General features: G+C 39.9%; 1 protein-coding gene across 1 annotated transcript in view; it reads left to right on the forward strand.

Moving 5' to 3' along the window:
- Positions 1–2,337: 2,337 nt before the first annotated feature.
- The window catches only part of LOC111862209 (titin), a gene marked incomplete at its 3' end in the record, with an annotated part of 157,350 nt that continues 142,752 nt past the window's right edge, over positions 2,338–16,935 (forward strand). The window contains 1 exon segment of the mRNA XM_033750585.1: positions 2,338–2,404. Within this exon segment, the coding sequence (XP_033606476.1) occupies positions 2,353–2,404 (52 nt within the window).

Raw genomic sequence — 16,935 nt, forward strand, 5'->3', positions numbered from 1 at the left:
AATAGGGTTTGAATAAGTTGCATTCATAGTTTCATGCAAATAGCATTATATTAAAACTAAAAAAAAAAAAAGCAGTAGCAAAGCCATTGCCAACTGAGCAAGAAAGAGATCTAGTTATACCTCAAATCCAATGTTGCACTATGGATATTGCTTAGCAACCGGATTTTTAGGAATATACATTAATGAGTGTATGAAATTGGATGCACATGTAAGGTCACAAAGCTGCAGACTGAGTAAATCTATTTTATGATTAAGTTTCTTAAGAATGTAATAAGCCCATCTGTTTTAAAGAATATTTATTTTGCACATTTTCATGTTCTTTTGAGGTACGGTTAGTTTTGTGGGGTGGTGACTCAAAAAGTAAATTAATTTCAAATTGCAGAAAAGGTTAAATGAATAATCAGTGGTGCAAAGAGATATATATCATGTAGGCAACTTTTTATGGATTTGTGTATACTTCTGATACCTTGCATGTGCATATCTGAAGTGGCACATAAAGCTACATATAGAGAAAATGGAATAAAATCCTGCAATTCATAATCATAACACATGCCAATAGTTGAACCTCAGTGTTCAATGAATTTTTAATGGAGAGAACACATCCATTTGTCTGCAAGTTTCACCTCCAAAATTCTTAGACATGTTTTAAAAATATTTTTTATAGTGCTGATAGGTGAATTTAATCTTAGTGCATGTGGATTCAGTGTAACCTTTACTTCATATGAGAATTAAAAGAAACAGCTAATTTCTTCAAAAACTCTTCATTATGCAAAAGATTGATGTATACCATGAAATATGGATCACATTAAGGTCTCCAGCTTTTTTTTTTTTTTAATATTTATTTGTATGGTCAGTGATTAGTGTTGAGTGGTTGCTTACCTGATTGTTTTTCTGTGTATTTATTTATCTCTTAATTTTGATATGGGGGCATGTGGTAGCATAGTTGGTTGAGGGGCTATACTACAAGCAGGAAGGCCACGGGTTCAAGTCCCGATGAGGTCATTGGATTTTTTATTTCAATTGGCCTAATCCTTCCAGCCGCATTATGGCTCTGGGGTTGACTCAGCCTCTAACAGAAATGAATACCAGGAATTAAATAATAATTTTCCTGGGGAGTAAAGCGCGGCCAGTGCGTAAGACTGACAACCTTACCACCATCTTTGAGCTGATTGTCTAGATAGTGTGGGACCCTCAACATCTCACAACCCTATGGGCATTCATGGCCTGGTACAGGGATAGCTTTACTTTTTACTCTTTTATTAATTTTGATATGTACCTTGTTTTTGTTAGTTAAGCAAATTAGATTTGGAGGCTGCCTGTCTTTTTAAGCTTTCGAGATCATCAGCTTTACCACCAAAATAATAAAAAGAAGGCTTACAATCTTGCTACTGCGCAACAAATGACGTCCCATTATTATATTATTTAAATCATTGAAGAGTAGTATAAATCTCCACAATACTTCTTAGCTTTTAAAGTTCAAGTGTACTCCAGGCACATTTTTCTGGCTGCAGTGAATAAAGACACATCATTCAATGAACATATATTTTTACAACTTATAATGTACATGGACTGATAAAAGTGGAATACTTTATATCATCCAGGTTCAGTTTAATCTCATACTTCTGTTTATATTTAATTTTGATATAACTGTATTAAGTAAACAGATAGTGTAGTCTACAAATCACTGATTGTGTTTATTCAATTATCCATTGCATAAAGAGCAGACAGAGTCAGCCACTCCATTAATACTACCCTATCCTCAATTGATTGTCTGTGAGCTGAAGCTAATTAACAAAATGGCATCATTATTATGCCCTTCATTATCTCAAGTTTCAATGCAGTTTTGTCCATGGCTTTATATCTAACAGAATCTTTCCCGGTTGATAGTGTCACTTATTGATGTTTATGTTGTTCTTAATTGGATTGAGGGGTATTTTGTATTTGCTGCATAGTATATAAATTATCCTTACTGGGTATTTGTTCTGAGAGTGGGGGTCCCTAAAAAATATGAAATATGTCTTAATTTAGAGCACTGACCATTGTATTCATCAGGGAATGTGGTATAATCTGACGTGAGAAAAGGTTTTCACTCATTTGCACATGTATATACTGATTTGCATAAGTACAATCTTAGATTTAATTAAATTAAACAGCTTAGAACAATGATGTCACTATCTTCTCTCTTTATAAATAAGTAACATTATACTCTCTCTTTTCACCTCATAAATCTGATATCTTGTTATTATTGATATCATTAATATCTGAATGCTTCTGTTCCTAGGCATTCCCTCACACATAACGTATGGCACATACCGACAACTTCAGAGTGAACTGCAACCCTGTAGAGAATGGATGGCATCTGTGTCCTCCCTAATGACTGATGCAGCAGAACTTGAAGATATGGGTAAATATATGTTAATACAGTTTATATATACCAAATATCTCAGTAAACTTCAGTCATGCAATGTAGAACCAATTAAAATTTCTCCTCCTCCTCCATATGCTTCATATACATAATTGTACTTCATGGTATAAACATTCAAGCCAGGCCTGATTTCTCCTACTTTCCTCATCCCTTCGAAATACTTACTCATGTTCACCATTATTTTGGTTTACAGTTTTAGGTGTAGGATTTGGTTTCGGTATTCTTTAATCAATTATTGACATATCCAAACAGGTTTTTGAGTTTCGTTTGTGTTGATCTCTTTTCTTTTGTACTGATTGTATGTTCATTTATTTCATACTAGTTTTATTTTTTACACCTCTAACCCTTATTTGGATAATTTATAATATGGTTATAATTATGAGAAAATAATAATAATAGAGTTTATACCCCCATGCAATGCAGTATCTCTCCCAACGATTAACTTTATTTGCAATAAATCAACATAAACATTGTACAAAATCACAAAGAATGCGTGTGAAAAATTACTATTCCCAATTGAAGTATACTGTAGTAGAATTTGTGAGAATGTTAGCGACGAAATGTTAAAAATCAAATCAGTATTCCAGGTCAACAAAGTAAAGTATCTGTAGAAGAATCAAACATCAAGCAAACAGGAAGTTTTTTAGAAGAACTAATCACCTACTTTCCTTGACTACAATTTGAGTATTTGATACAAGTAGAAAGAAACTTCATTTGTATGCATAATGAAGCAAGTAAAACAATATAGTTTGAGATCTTTCGGTGTTTGTATTACTGATTATGGGGATTTATGAAGCAAGCCGTTGAGATGGCCTAAGGCCACATGATGTGCATACCAAGTTTCATGGCGATCAGTTCAGGCATTCATATAGTGTTAATGTTAATACCTCAAACATTTGGGAGACTTCAGTGTTGGTATTACTGATCTGAGAAATTTATGTAGTACGCTGCTGAGATGGCTTCAGGTGGTATGCATACGACATTCTATGACGATCGGTTCAAGCATTCAACTAAGGTTATTTATTATCTCAACAATCTGAGGGTCTTCAAAGTTGGTATTACTGATAGGAGGGATGGTTGAGATGGCCTCAGGTCACAAGATGTACCTACAAGGTTTCACAGAGATCAGTTCAGGCTTTCAAAAGCTGTTACAGTTGATATATATTACAGACACATAAACAGCAAGATGATCTCATAAGCCCAATTTTATTTCTTCAAAATAAGGAAAGTGGGTTTATAGGAAGCAATATACACGTAGCCGTGTTTCTTTCTGAACAACAAAACCAAGTAGACTGAATTTAACATTTTTTAATATTTTAAAATTCTTTTTCCAAGACGCTGAAAGACTAGCAATGCTACTATTGTTGGAAGCAATAACAAAACACGAATATTATTTGTTCATCAAGAACTCTTATTTTTCAGCCGTAATAGTGATATATATATTCTCATTTCTCAGATGAATAAAAAATTTTGTGTGCATACGTTACCATTCATCAGTCGACATGTAGGTATTTAACAAAGAATCACAGAGTTCGCACTAGTGGAATCTTGCCATGGTGATGTAAATGTTCTGTGACGATGTTAACTGAGTTGTCAGCTTATTTTAAGCGTAGTTCCTCTTCACTGAATGCCTAATAGATTCGCCATCAAATACCAGACTGTGTCTGTTTGTCAGAACGATTGTTTAATATTTCGTAAGAAGCCTGTGACGTGTACGTAACGATTGTGCAACACCCACCACTATATTTCTCACGATTAGTTGCGTCAAAATTTTTAAAATGCTTATTTAACGTCTATAAAAGGTAAAGCATGTCTCAGGCGTCTCCAGGCTTCTTTGGAAGGCGGGAAATTGTGAAACGCTTTTAGTTTATAGAAGGCACTGTATGAATCTGCCAACTATACATATATCAGAATTGAAATAATTCAGTTATGAATATCTGTACACTTATGTTCTCACATGAAGACACTTTCCAAATCATTGTTCTTGCAATCCTACAGGACTACATGTGAAGTAATATTTTTAGGAAATGTCAGCATTATTTACACCCGCCAATCAGCGTGGCACCTGAGCGCAGTCTAAACATTTGGAACTCCTCGAAACAAGACACAAATTCGATTCATAGGGCGCAAAGTACCAGGTGCATTACGACCATCGGCTGACAATTATGAAATTGTTACGAATATTTTAGGATTCTCGCAGGCACTCAGAAACCTCCTTGAGGCCACCAAAACGCCTGCGGACATACGGTTTGCGAGATCCGTAAACTTCACCTTCAGGCCGCGTGGAACAGTCCTCGGTATCCAGTGGATAGGGGCTGAGAGGGTTCCAGATACAGTCTGGATGTGAGAAGGAAATAAAAATCCCTGTTTCTACCAGGAATCGAACACCGAACGCCCAGCCTTTATCTGGTAACTTTACATTTATGAGGTAGCTAGAATGTAATGATGTAATGTCAGACTGAGTAGACTAGATTACGCAGAATGTGATTTGGATCCGGGGGGTATATGGTTTGAATCTTTACTGGGAGCATGTTACTACTCGTATACTGACTGCAGTTTGTCGTGGTATTGCCAGACAGTACGAGGAAGTAAGTCATGACCTTTGTCTTACAGATTATATTCAGTTTATCGTTAACACCTCATTCGGTACTACATAACCTCATTCATACAGTCTCGTTAAATAACGGAAATAAATTAACAAAAAGCCGGTCACGTAGCCGAGCGGTCTAAGGCATGCACCGTCTTCGCTCGCTCGGAAGCCGGGATCGTGGGTTCGAATCACACTCAGGGCATTGATGTTTAGTGTTTGTGTACAAATAGAGGCCTTGCGACGAGCTGATCGCCCGCCCAAGGAGTCCTACAGAATGTCTAAGATCTAGTAAACCGAAGTGAAAAGGAGAGTTTCGTGGAGGTAGGCCAAGGCCCAAATTGGGGCTGTAGCGCCAGAGTGAAAATGAATGCAATAATCTGGTATAGTTCGGTAAATAAAGTGAGTAGCTACGGTTTAGATGGCCAAGGTTATTTTAAAGCTATGGGCGGGGCCTTTCTCTTGGCTGCGATGTCCAGCTACCGCTGATATCCACTAAGTCTCCTGTCCACGGGCGAAAGAGCACAGGAAAGTTGCCACTCGGACCCCATCTGGTACTGGAGCTTGAATTTCACAATCCTCAATACGGTTTATTCTCTCCCCCCACCCATTTATTTTTGTTGGTTGTTTATCGAGCCTATCAGTGCCTGGTGATGGGATGATTGATGAATAGGAAATGATTGGTGAGTAAGCGGTCATGGCTTAACATTGGTAAATCTCGGTATGTGTCTGACGGTGAGGAGGAAAAGTACAATAAGCCGCAGCCAGGATTACCGGCCCCTGCCAAGATCTGAATCGAACATCTGCCAAATACAAATGTAGATAATGCGTCACCGTTATACCAGTCTGATGGAGAGTCACAGACAGACGCCTCGACTGGTGATGAAAATTGAGTTTTCCAAAATGTTAGCACCACTTCTTAAAACCGTGAAAACGAACACCGTTCTGTGAGGGAAAGGGCTGTGGGATATGTGCAGACCTATCTGAATTATTTATAGAATCACCTTTATGAATTTGTGGGAAGGGATTAGTTGTGCGATTTGTTAATAAAGTAGGCTCACACAAGTTTAACTGAAGTATCCGTCCGTGTTCCGAGATAAAAGTCATATTTTTATTGCACGATCGTTACTATAGGTTACAATTTCAACGGAATAAATTTGAATAAAGCCCCAGCACCCCTTAGAGCAAAACCTTTCTGCTCGTCTTGAAAGATACTAGGAAATGACCCAGATGCATCTTTTCTTGCACATAACATATCAATTCAGCACTATTATTAACTTAATTGCTACGACCCAATTGCCAATCTTGCAAGTTCTACCAGCGGAGCAGCTTAAGAATAAGCAGAGGCGTAGCTGGGTTCTGCATGTGAGGAAACTTGAATTTATTTTTATTTGATTCGTCATGAAGCAAGCAATGAAACAACCCGTTTAGACAGAAAAGATGTAAGTTGAATGAAACATTTCAAAGAATAATTGCATGAAACTAACTCTAGATTTCAATACAGGCTGTCAGGCCTATTTTATGCCCATTTTGAAGTTCAAAATCGGCCTCACAACGGACCTTCGGCTGCCGGCCAGAGCCTTAAATGTATTTTACCTCAACCAGGCACATGTCGGGATGTTTCCTCAAATTGTTTTCCAGTTCAGCTTCCGGTAAACATCCTACCATTCTTAAAAGAACACTAAAATGTATATATAATCCACTAAAATTGTTTGTTAAATGTTTTAATATGTTATTAACTACATTTATTGTTCTTGCTGCTACACGTTTCGGTCACATATGGGGCATAATCGGGCAACAGTGATTATTTAAGGAGCCTACAGCACTCAACACTTTGCCCTCCGTGCCCCTAGTCACATAGTTCTTTCTGTTGTTAGTTTTCTTCGTAAGATGCTGAAATATAAAATCTTACCATTCGATGCTGTATTGTTAACAGGGTCGTTAAATACATAAAACCTTTTATCCTACATGAAACTGATATGGTAAAAGGGGTAAAGATATACTTTGGTTAAATTAATTAAGCACCATACCATGAAGACTTGCGGAGCAGTAGAGCTATAGCGTTACGATTCTTAAAATTGGCACTAAATGAGGGTGAGTGGTCAGCTTCACGCCCCTGCCGCTTTACCCTCAAGAATGAGGACCTGGTACCCATTGTCTTGGAGGTTGGGTGGGCCCCAGACCAGGTCGGAATATTATGAAGAAGAGAAAAGTCTCTTACCCCTTCCGTGAATCGAACTTCAACCTCTCACTCTTCCAACCCATAGCTTGAATGTGTGAATGAATGAATGTATAAGGGGTGGGCCTTCTTGGCCCTTGCACCGCGACCAGAGTGATCTATTGTACCGTAGTTTATTCGATATACTGATTGAGGCATCCCGGTTCTTTGAGATTGGTATACGAAAGGAAGAATTGCGCTATGCAATGGAAATAGGACACGGTACCCATAGGAGGGCCCCAGGACCGGTCTAGAAGCGAAGGTGAAAACAGATATTTCTTACTTGCGCCAGGAATGGAACCTTGATTGCCCGGTCATCCAGCCCGTGGCTGTTGACCAAGCTAGGAATGCAACTGACATTAAATTTAATTTAAATCTGGTTAAGATAGATTTTATTTGTAACATCTTTTCCAAGTGGTGGGTACTTAACAGAATACAAAGAAAATTATTTTTCACCTAATGAAGTTTATCTGCAGTTTGATTAATTTTGTAGCAGTGTATTATAGTCTGTAACGATTGATTGTTACCTGCAATGAATAAAATTAATGAGGTTTGCAAGATCGTAAAGAACGCATTTGGAAAATACGTGTGCTTCGAGTTTGGTGTAAAATATTCCGCTTTGTTTCTTCACAGTGTGGGCAAATAGTCTGAAAAAACAAACTCACTTTGTGTTCTCATTTTATCCGCCGTGACAATATCTCAGAGACTGTGATAATCTGGAGTCTGTACACGTTGTAATTCGATGCATTTAAATGTCAGCAAAGACGAAATAGGAATGGGGTAGGGGTTGGATAGCTGAGGAATCGGAGTTCGATTCCAGGCAGGAGCAAAAGTGTTTTCTCCACAGCGTCCAGATCGGCCCCGGGTCCCGCACAACCTCCTGTTCAGGGGTTGTGCGGGGGCTGTTTTCCTGCGCGCAAAGCAGCCGGGTCGTGAAATTTACCGCTCACCCAACTCAGTCTAAGTGAAAGAGTGGTGGAGCTCAACCTCCACTCCCTATATGTCTTCATGGCGTTGTGCTTAATTAATTAAGCGAAGTGACACTTGACATTTTACAGTAGTTTGGAGCATAATGAGGTTCAATAGATACATTTTATTTGGATTTTAAGCAAACAGTGTTATTCCTGATCGTAATATCTATTAATGCATCTAATTCCTCACGTCTAACGAGCTTTGTATGTTGTTTATAAATAAGGCCGCTTAACTGGAAATGAGGCCACGCTCTGCATTTACCGAAATACGTGCATGTGACAACATGTTTATTTACTTTCCAGTACTGCTTTGAAGCGCTCTTTAGCATCGCTCGTGGGTGGGCAGCAAATGGACGTATTCATTAATATCGAACTCCCTTTTATGGCTCGCTGGCGTGTCTTCTGACACTTCGGGAGAACAGCGCTGTTCTTGTTTGTGAGAAGAAAACGAATATGGCCAAGCTCTGCTGAATAGAAGACAAATCTTCATTCACAGCTACGAATATCGTGGTATAGCGACTGGCTACGGGCTGGAGGACCGAGAGGTCGGAGTTCGAGTCCCGCTAGGGTCAAAAATTTTCACTTCTCCATGTCGTCCAGACCGGCTCTGGGGTCCACACAACTTCCTATACAGTGGGTACCGGAAGCTCTTTCTCGGGGGTAGAGCGGCCGGGGCATGAAGTTGACCACTCACCTCTAACTAGTGCCGAGGTCAAGAAAATGTGGCTCTATACATCCACTCCCCCATACGCCTTCATGGCGTGGTGCTTAGTTAGTTAAGCACGGGGACCACTTTACCTTACCTCACAGACCTATTGGCTGGCAGCATCGCAGTTTCATTCCAAATGCTTTGAGCGCTGTACCGCTTCACCACTCCTTATTTTCTTGTAGTAAATAAACCTGAACGGATAGTGTTACTTGCAAAGTTTTGGGGTAGATAGGAGGATACTATTAAATTGGATGTTAAAGCAGTAAGGTGCTATCTTTATCCTATGTGATTGTGAGGCCATAGCTTACTTATTCGTCACCCGGGTCAGTTCTTCATGGAACCAAGTGACGTTTAAATAAAGCCTTACATTTCATTCCAAGTGTAGGATTGATAATGTGTTAATCCAAAGGGGAAGCACAATAGATCATTGAAGGTCGCAGTGGAAGGGTCGGACTTTATGGCCCATACCTTACATACATACATACATACACACACACACACACACACATACATACATACATACATACATACATACATACATACATACATACATACATACATACATACATAGTGCTATCTTCAGGATTGAACTCATTTGTCTGAGGATATGGATCAGCGGTGGGCTATTGTGAACACGGCAGTGAAATTTCGAATTCCATAAAACACAGATACTCACTTCACCATGTATGACACAAACTCCGTCCTCAATTTATTGCAGTTCTTTTGTCTTCTTTTCTTCTACACTACATGTTTCGGCCATAATGGCCATCGTCAGGTGTATACTCTCACGTAGCTGTTAGACTGCACGTAGTTTAAAATTTAAAACCGCCAGCTTTCTTAGTTGTTTATTTCTCCGTTGTTAATAGGTCCCGATATATCAGAATCCGTGATACGTATTAAAGATAAGCAGCGGCACGCACACAGGGAGCCTGCACAGAATAATACCTGAACGGTGCTGAAAGCAAGAAGTAGCCGCTGTAGCACTGTAGACCTAGAGCAGGTATCCCCGTGAATTTAAAATTTTAAAATTAAAAAAAAATTTAAATTGAAGATTTTAAAAATACCAAATTAAGAAATTAAATTGACGTATGTAAATTAACAAAGATTTTATACATATCTGACAATTATCAGCAAGGGGATTCTGATATATCGGGACCTATTAACAACGGAGAAATAAACAACTAAGAAAGCCGGTGGTTTTAAATTTTGAACTACGTGCAGTGTAGCAGCCACGTGAGAGTATACACCTGATGATGGCCATTTACGGCCGAAACATGTAGTGTAGCAGAAAAGAAGACAAAAGAACTGCAATAAATTGAGGACGGAGTTTGTGTCATACATTGTGTAGAGTGTAACAGGATGCTTAAATATAACGTAATATTGTCACGTGACGAGCTTCTCAAGAAGAATTCCTGGTCGCGAAGGGTTGGAGAATCCCGGTTTGACTTGGTATTTTCCGTTCTATCCAGACGGTTCCTACATCAGTTCTTTCTTATTCTGACACTTAGACGCTAAGAAGAGATTCTATTTTGGTGTTTTAGTTCTTATATCCTACATTTTTTAGCGTCTACACTTCAGTCCCCTGAGATCTATATATAGCTCTTTGTTCTACCCCTACAAGTGGAAACCTCTTCTCGAAGGGGCGTTAGAAAGATGGCACTGCTGCAGCGCGATATGCGGCACCTGTAAGTTCATGGGTTTTGTAAGATATTTTGTACTTACTTACTTACTTACTCATGGAGCTGAGCCCTTCTTGAGGAGCCGCCAATTCTGCAGCTACTCAAGAATTTCCCAGCATTTTATGGAACCCGAAGGTTCATTACCATGTTCCCAAGAGCCCTCCACTGGTACCTATCCTGAGCCAGATCAATCCAGTCATACCATCCCATCCTATCTCTCTAAGATCCATTTTAATGTTGTCCACCCACCTACGTCTTTGTCTTCCTAGTGGTCTATTTCCATCTGGTGTCTCCCCCGCCAAATCCTATATGCATTTCTCTTCTCCCCCATTCTTGCTACATTCCCTGCCCACCTCATCGTCCTTGACTTGATCATTCTAATTATGCTTGGAGAAGAGTACAAGTTATGAAGCTCCTCATTATGCAGTTTTCTCCAACCTCCTGTCACTTCATCTCTCTTCGGTCCACATATTCTCAGCATTTTGTACATCGATACTTAAGGTATCCCGCGTTTCTTAAGGGCTATTATAGCCGTCCTTACCTTTATAGCTGGAACTGTTAAAATGTCTATCGGATCTATAGTAATCTGATTGTTTGCTCCGTTTTAGAAATCCACGGACTTGCCACTCTTTGTGTTAAATTGTGCTTAATTTCTTGTGGTTACCTTTGTTGTAAAGCCCACACTTTGGTACCGCGGCTCACAAAATTATATAACTGTCAACGTGACTGTTCTGTATTGTGGTTATTAAGGTACGTAATGGAACGTAATAGTGCGTAATGGGACGTAATAAGCTGGTTTGTTTTTACTGGTATCAGAACAAGACTGAAAAAAAACACGGCAAAAATAACCAGTGAGGAAAATCGGCCTGGTTTGAGAATCAGGTTATAATTTGAAGACATCTATCTTTTGGGACATAAAGCGACGTTTCGGAGGACTGTGTCCCCTCCATCTTTAGGGTTGAAGTGTAAACTAAGCAATATATCAACATGAAGCAGGTAGCAAATCCTAATTTCCCCACTTTCTTATTGTGTGACGAATCTCTGGTTTGCCGAGATCGACAGAGAACTTCAGGATCTCGTGATCTCTCCATCCAGATCTATTACGAACAGGGAAACGGAAACATAAAGGTAATACGGGATCCTAACTCCGTGAAGAGGACCCTTCAGAAAAAACTGATACTCACTCAGCTACTCAAGAAATTATCCGAAATTTCTCGAACCCGAAACTCCATCACAGTATTCACAAAACCCGTCATTTGCCCCTATTCTAATTCAGGTGAATTTAGCGTGTAACCTTAGATTCTCTTTCTTTAATATATATTTTAATATTATTTTCCCAATCAGGTTCAAGCTTAGAACTCCCATGTGATTTGTCATGCCTTCCGACTACAATATTCTAAATATTTCTCTTTTTCCCAATGTGTACTATTATGTTCCGGGCAATTTCAGCTTCATCGATTTGCGACCAAAAAATTCTTGGGTGAAGCTCGTCATTAATGCAAGGATGCAAGTGCCATTTCAGTTTGGCGTATATCAGTGTCTCAATACAAATCATATTAATACATAAGTGCGTCAGTAAACGACTGGTCATTTCATACTCGTATGTGCATGCAAGTGGGAAGGTCGCGGGTTCGAGTCCCAACGAAGTGGAATTTCTCAGGCACGCGGTAGCGTAGTTGGTTGAGGCACTATGCTACAAGCCGGAAGGTCGTGAATTCGAGTCCTGATGAGGTGGATTTTTCAATTAACCTAATCTTTCCAGCCGCACTGTGGTGTCGATTCAGCCTCTACCAGAAATGAGTACCTGGAATATTCCTGGGGAGTAAAGCGCGGCAGGCGCGTAAAACTGACAACCTTACCGCCATCTGTGAGCTGACTGTCTAGGGAAATATGGGAACCTCGACGTCTCACAACCCTATGGGCCTTCAGGGCCTGTTACATGGATAGCTTTACCTTACCTTACCGGTGTTATATACGATGACTCGTTTTTAAGAAAATAGATGAAATTCTATTTGAGCATCTTGTGAAGTATGGATTATGATAGATCGATATGAACTGGAACTAAATTCGTGTAATCCCCCTCAGTATTAAGATAGATCCAAATTCATTTATTAGTTTGAGACCAAACGTGAAGTCCAACGTACAGACACGATCTCCCCATTAGGCTTAAACTCTTTGTACGAGTACATTGTGAAAATTTACGTAGTAGTTTTTTCCTTTCTTTTTTCAATAATCGAAATTACAATAATCCTAATGATTACTTTGTCAAAGGTCCCAGCAACATCCGGCAATAACATGAGAACATCCGTGTACTGGGATTGACGCTGGTTAGCACTGGATGTAGAGCATCTCAGTAATACAGTAACACTCGTAGTACCGATGTGTATTGAAATGTTATCCCACCTCCTGCCCTTGCAGCTGACGTCGCTCGGTTTGCAGCCTGTTTCACATACGCACGTAGACAGCAGACACAAGTCAAGCGTAAATCAAACGCATCGTTTTAATGTCGCTCCAAGGGCACATTTGCTTATTCTTACTTTTCAGAACCATAAACAAATACCCGGTTTGTGTACTAATCGACAATAAATTGTATCTTGCGACCATTCGCGTATTCAAATGCCGCTTCTTTCCACGGCCGTAAGCCCGTGTTAAATTTGTAACTTCAAGAAACATTACCGATGTTATGGTCCTCTTGTTTACTGGTCTCTCCTTTTATGTTTTTGGTTTATTTAACAACGCGATTCATTTGTTTTGGTTACATAGCTGGGAATGGCAATAGTATTGTGAGCAATAAATTGGGAACGGTATGAAACGAAGCAGCTGCAGTCGACTTTAACCTGGTCTTACAGCATTTGCCTGGGAGATCCGTGGGAAATCATGTAAAATTGACCCTCAAGTGGACAATCGAATCCGTGACACCGAACGTCGCCTTCCAGTGTCTATAACTCCTGCTTTATATTCTGGAGGTCTCTGGTTTAAATTTCGGCTCGGAGATGGGGCATCAGAACTCAGAAGTTTCTCAATTTTCTTTATTTCCTTCAAATTAGACCGCAACCGTTTCTCTCGGCATCTCTTGGAATTCATCATTCACTGAAAATCTTTTCATATAATTTGCACAATTTGCAGGGGTAGTTAAGAAAGTACAGCGTCTTGTTGTGCTCGTGCCCTGTTGATGTGCAGCATTTTCACTTTCTTATAATTGATACTTCTACGACATGTTTCAAACTTATAAGGTCATCATAAGGCAGGTACTTTTTACGTAATTGGTGCATTATTGTTTATAAATCATTCCTCTAGCCGGTCACGGTAGCCGAGCGGTCTAAGGCATGCACTGTCTTCGCTCGCTCGGAGGCCGGGATCGTGGGTTCGAATCCCACTCAGGGCATGGATGTTTGTGTGCGTTTTTCTGTGTTTGTGTACAGGTAGATGCCTTGCGACGAACTGATCACCCGCCCAAGGAGTCCTACCGAATGTGTAAGATCTAGTAAACCGAAGTGAAACGGAGAGTTTCATGGAGGTAGGCCTAGGCCAAAATTGGGGCTGTAGCGCCACAGAAAAAAAATCATTCCTCTAGACCACCGTTGAAACCAGTTTAAAATTAAGACTGCCCCTGCAAACTAAATCGTTAATCAGTACAACAGGATACTGAAATATAATCATAGCACATAATTACACGTTATGTATGCATAATTGGAAGTATCATTAAATAAACCTCAAATAAGTAAATACATTTCATCATACGAATCAAGAGGGCTAACCGTATATCCAAGACGTTCGATTTCTCGCTGTCTTAAGTGGAGAGCACTTTTATTTGTGTGCCCGGATGTGCAGAATTAAAGTTGAAAGGCGATGGTGCACGGTGCGTGCAGACGTTAACGTGGGATTTATTGTGACAACCATGTGTCCATGATTTGTGCTCGCTAGACCGTCTCCACCGTTATCCTGGCGTCATGCCACATCAAAATTGCGTTTTACTTTTGAATCGAATGAACAGAACCAAGTTTTCAGTAAAGCAACATGGCGACTGAAATTGCCAGACACGAAACTAATAGACCTGCATGTTCGTCTCCGAGCAGTCGATGTTCAAGAAATCGCCTGTCGTTAAATTGTTGGTAATATTCATCATCACAACAGCCTGCTTTAGCAGTGCGTCGTGAGAGACTCTGACTCATTTCGCAATCATGTAGTCTCTCTGAGATTTTACAGACTGCATCCTGTTGTGTACATAATATTTAATTACTTATATTATGACCGTCGACACAAGTAATATGGGAATACAGAGTGTCCGGATGAAAGGTACCCAAAATAACATCATTATATCTCAGAAATAATTTGTTATACACATTAATGGGTTACACCATTACAAAGGGCAACTATCAAAGTCATTTCTGCGTATATAACTTTCTCAATAAATTTGGTGGCACGACAATTATACAGGCTTGAAGCATGTTTGGTGTTACCGTAGCCACAGCGTCCCTTATGCGGGCTTCCAGTGTTGAAGCTCGTTGAGCTTAACCTGGTAGACAATGTTCTTCACATAACTCCACAAGAAAAAATCCATTGGGGTTAAATCTGGCGACCTAGGAGGCCAAGCGATTGGTCCACTTCTGCCAATTCATATCCCAGCCATCTCTCTGTCCAGGTGATTCCTAACATGGTGGCAGAAATGTGACGGCGCTTGCTCGTAAGCCGGCGGTGAAAGAAAGAAACATTCAGAGTTTTCCGATGACATAAACCGAATACGTGTGTGACAATTAGTTTCCGAGATATAACTTTTTTTTTTATTTTGGATACCTTTCATCCGTACAGCCTATATCGTCAACAAAGACAATAGGTGTTGGTATATATGTACCTTGCGTTTATATTAAACACGTAAGATACATCAACACCTATTGTCTTCATTGGAGATATTCCCATATTACTCGTTGTGTCGACGATCTCTGAGATTTACTTTAATGTTAATGACTTTATATAACATAGTCCTACTCTCTACTAGTCGTCATCCAATGAGATAAAGTAGAATTATGTCTGTATCTCATCATCACACTACAGAGCATGAAGCCCCACGCATGGTTTAGTCTCGCCAGCAAATGAGGTGGTTGTCGACTTCACATTTCGGCCGTCTTTCCTCCCGGAAGAAGGGTCTGTGTGTCCACGGTGAACAGGAAGACGCATATGCCCTATACTCTCGTCTAGGTTTGAATTCTACGAGGTGACAGAAGGAAGAATATTTATTTTGACCTATTCGTTATATATTTACCTCCTTTATACATGGCGAGTGAGAAATAACTGACACATTTTAAATCCATTTAAAATTCTTAAAATATTAATAATTCCCGATTACAAAGGGAACTGTGTTACTGAAATGAGGAGGTGTATAACTGTAATTTTGTATGTTGCTTTGTAAGGGTATGACACTTGATCTTTCTCCCTACGGGAAGAACTATATTTATGGGCGTTTCAGGACGAATATTGAGAATATTTTGACCCAAGAGAGAAAAAGTGACAGACTGACGAAGAAAATTGCATACTGAAGGAGCTTCGTAAGATGTATTCTTCGTCAAGAATCATTAGGTTAAATAAATGAAGGACGATGAGATGGATTGCGTATGTAACGCGCGTGGGAGAGATGAGAAATGGATACAAAGTTTTCACTGGAAAACCTGAAGGGGAGAGAGAGTTTTGGAGGAATATGCGTTGATGGGAAGGAGCTTAACATAAAGAACGTAGGGTGTGAAAATGTGGACTGGCTGATGATTGGGCCCAGTTGCGGGCCATTGTGAACACTAATGAACCTTCGTATTGTATACAAGTCGTGGAATTTCTTAATTATGTGAGTGACTATTAATCTCTCAAGAAGGGTGTGTTCTATGGGGTTTGCTACACATCACTACTTCATAATGCATTTTCAGAAATGTTTCCTGAATATGTAATTAGGCCATATTTTGAACAATGCAGTCACATAATATCCCGTGCAGAGACCAGATGTTTGCAAATGGAAGAGTGCCGTACTGTCTGGTAATGATCTACTTCGTCAATAGATGAGAATCCTCCTTAATTTAAGCAAGTTGTATGAAGTTTCTAAGCTGTACGTTCAAGTAGAACGCAAGGCTCGGCATGTATCATAATCGCCATTCCATCTCGGCAGTCCGNGCAGTGAAATGTGATTGAGAAGAAATGGCAAAAGAGGAATTCGGCTGGGAAAAGAAGACTCCATGTTACAGTGAGAATGAGGCCGCGCCTTAGCTCAAGCGGTTAGTCGCTGGCTTCCCACCGCGGCGGCTCGGGTTCGATCCCGGGTCTGGTCAAATGGGATTTGTGGTGGATAAAGTGACGCTGGGGCAGG

The sequence above is a fragment of the Cryptotermes secundus genome, unplaced genomic scaffold (genome assembly GCF_002891405.2).
Source record: "Cryptotermes secundus unplaced genomic scaffold, Csec_1.0 scaffold1304, whole genome shotgun sequence".
NCBI classification, from domain to species: domain Eukaryota; kingdom Metazoa; phylum Arthropoda; class Insecta; order Blattodea; family Kalotermitidae; genus Cryptotermes; species Cryptotermes secundus.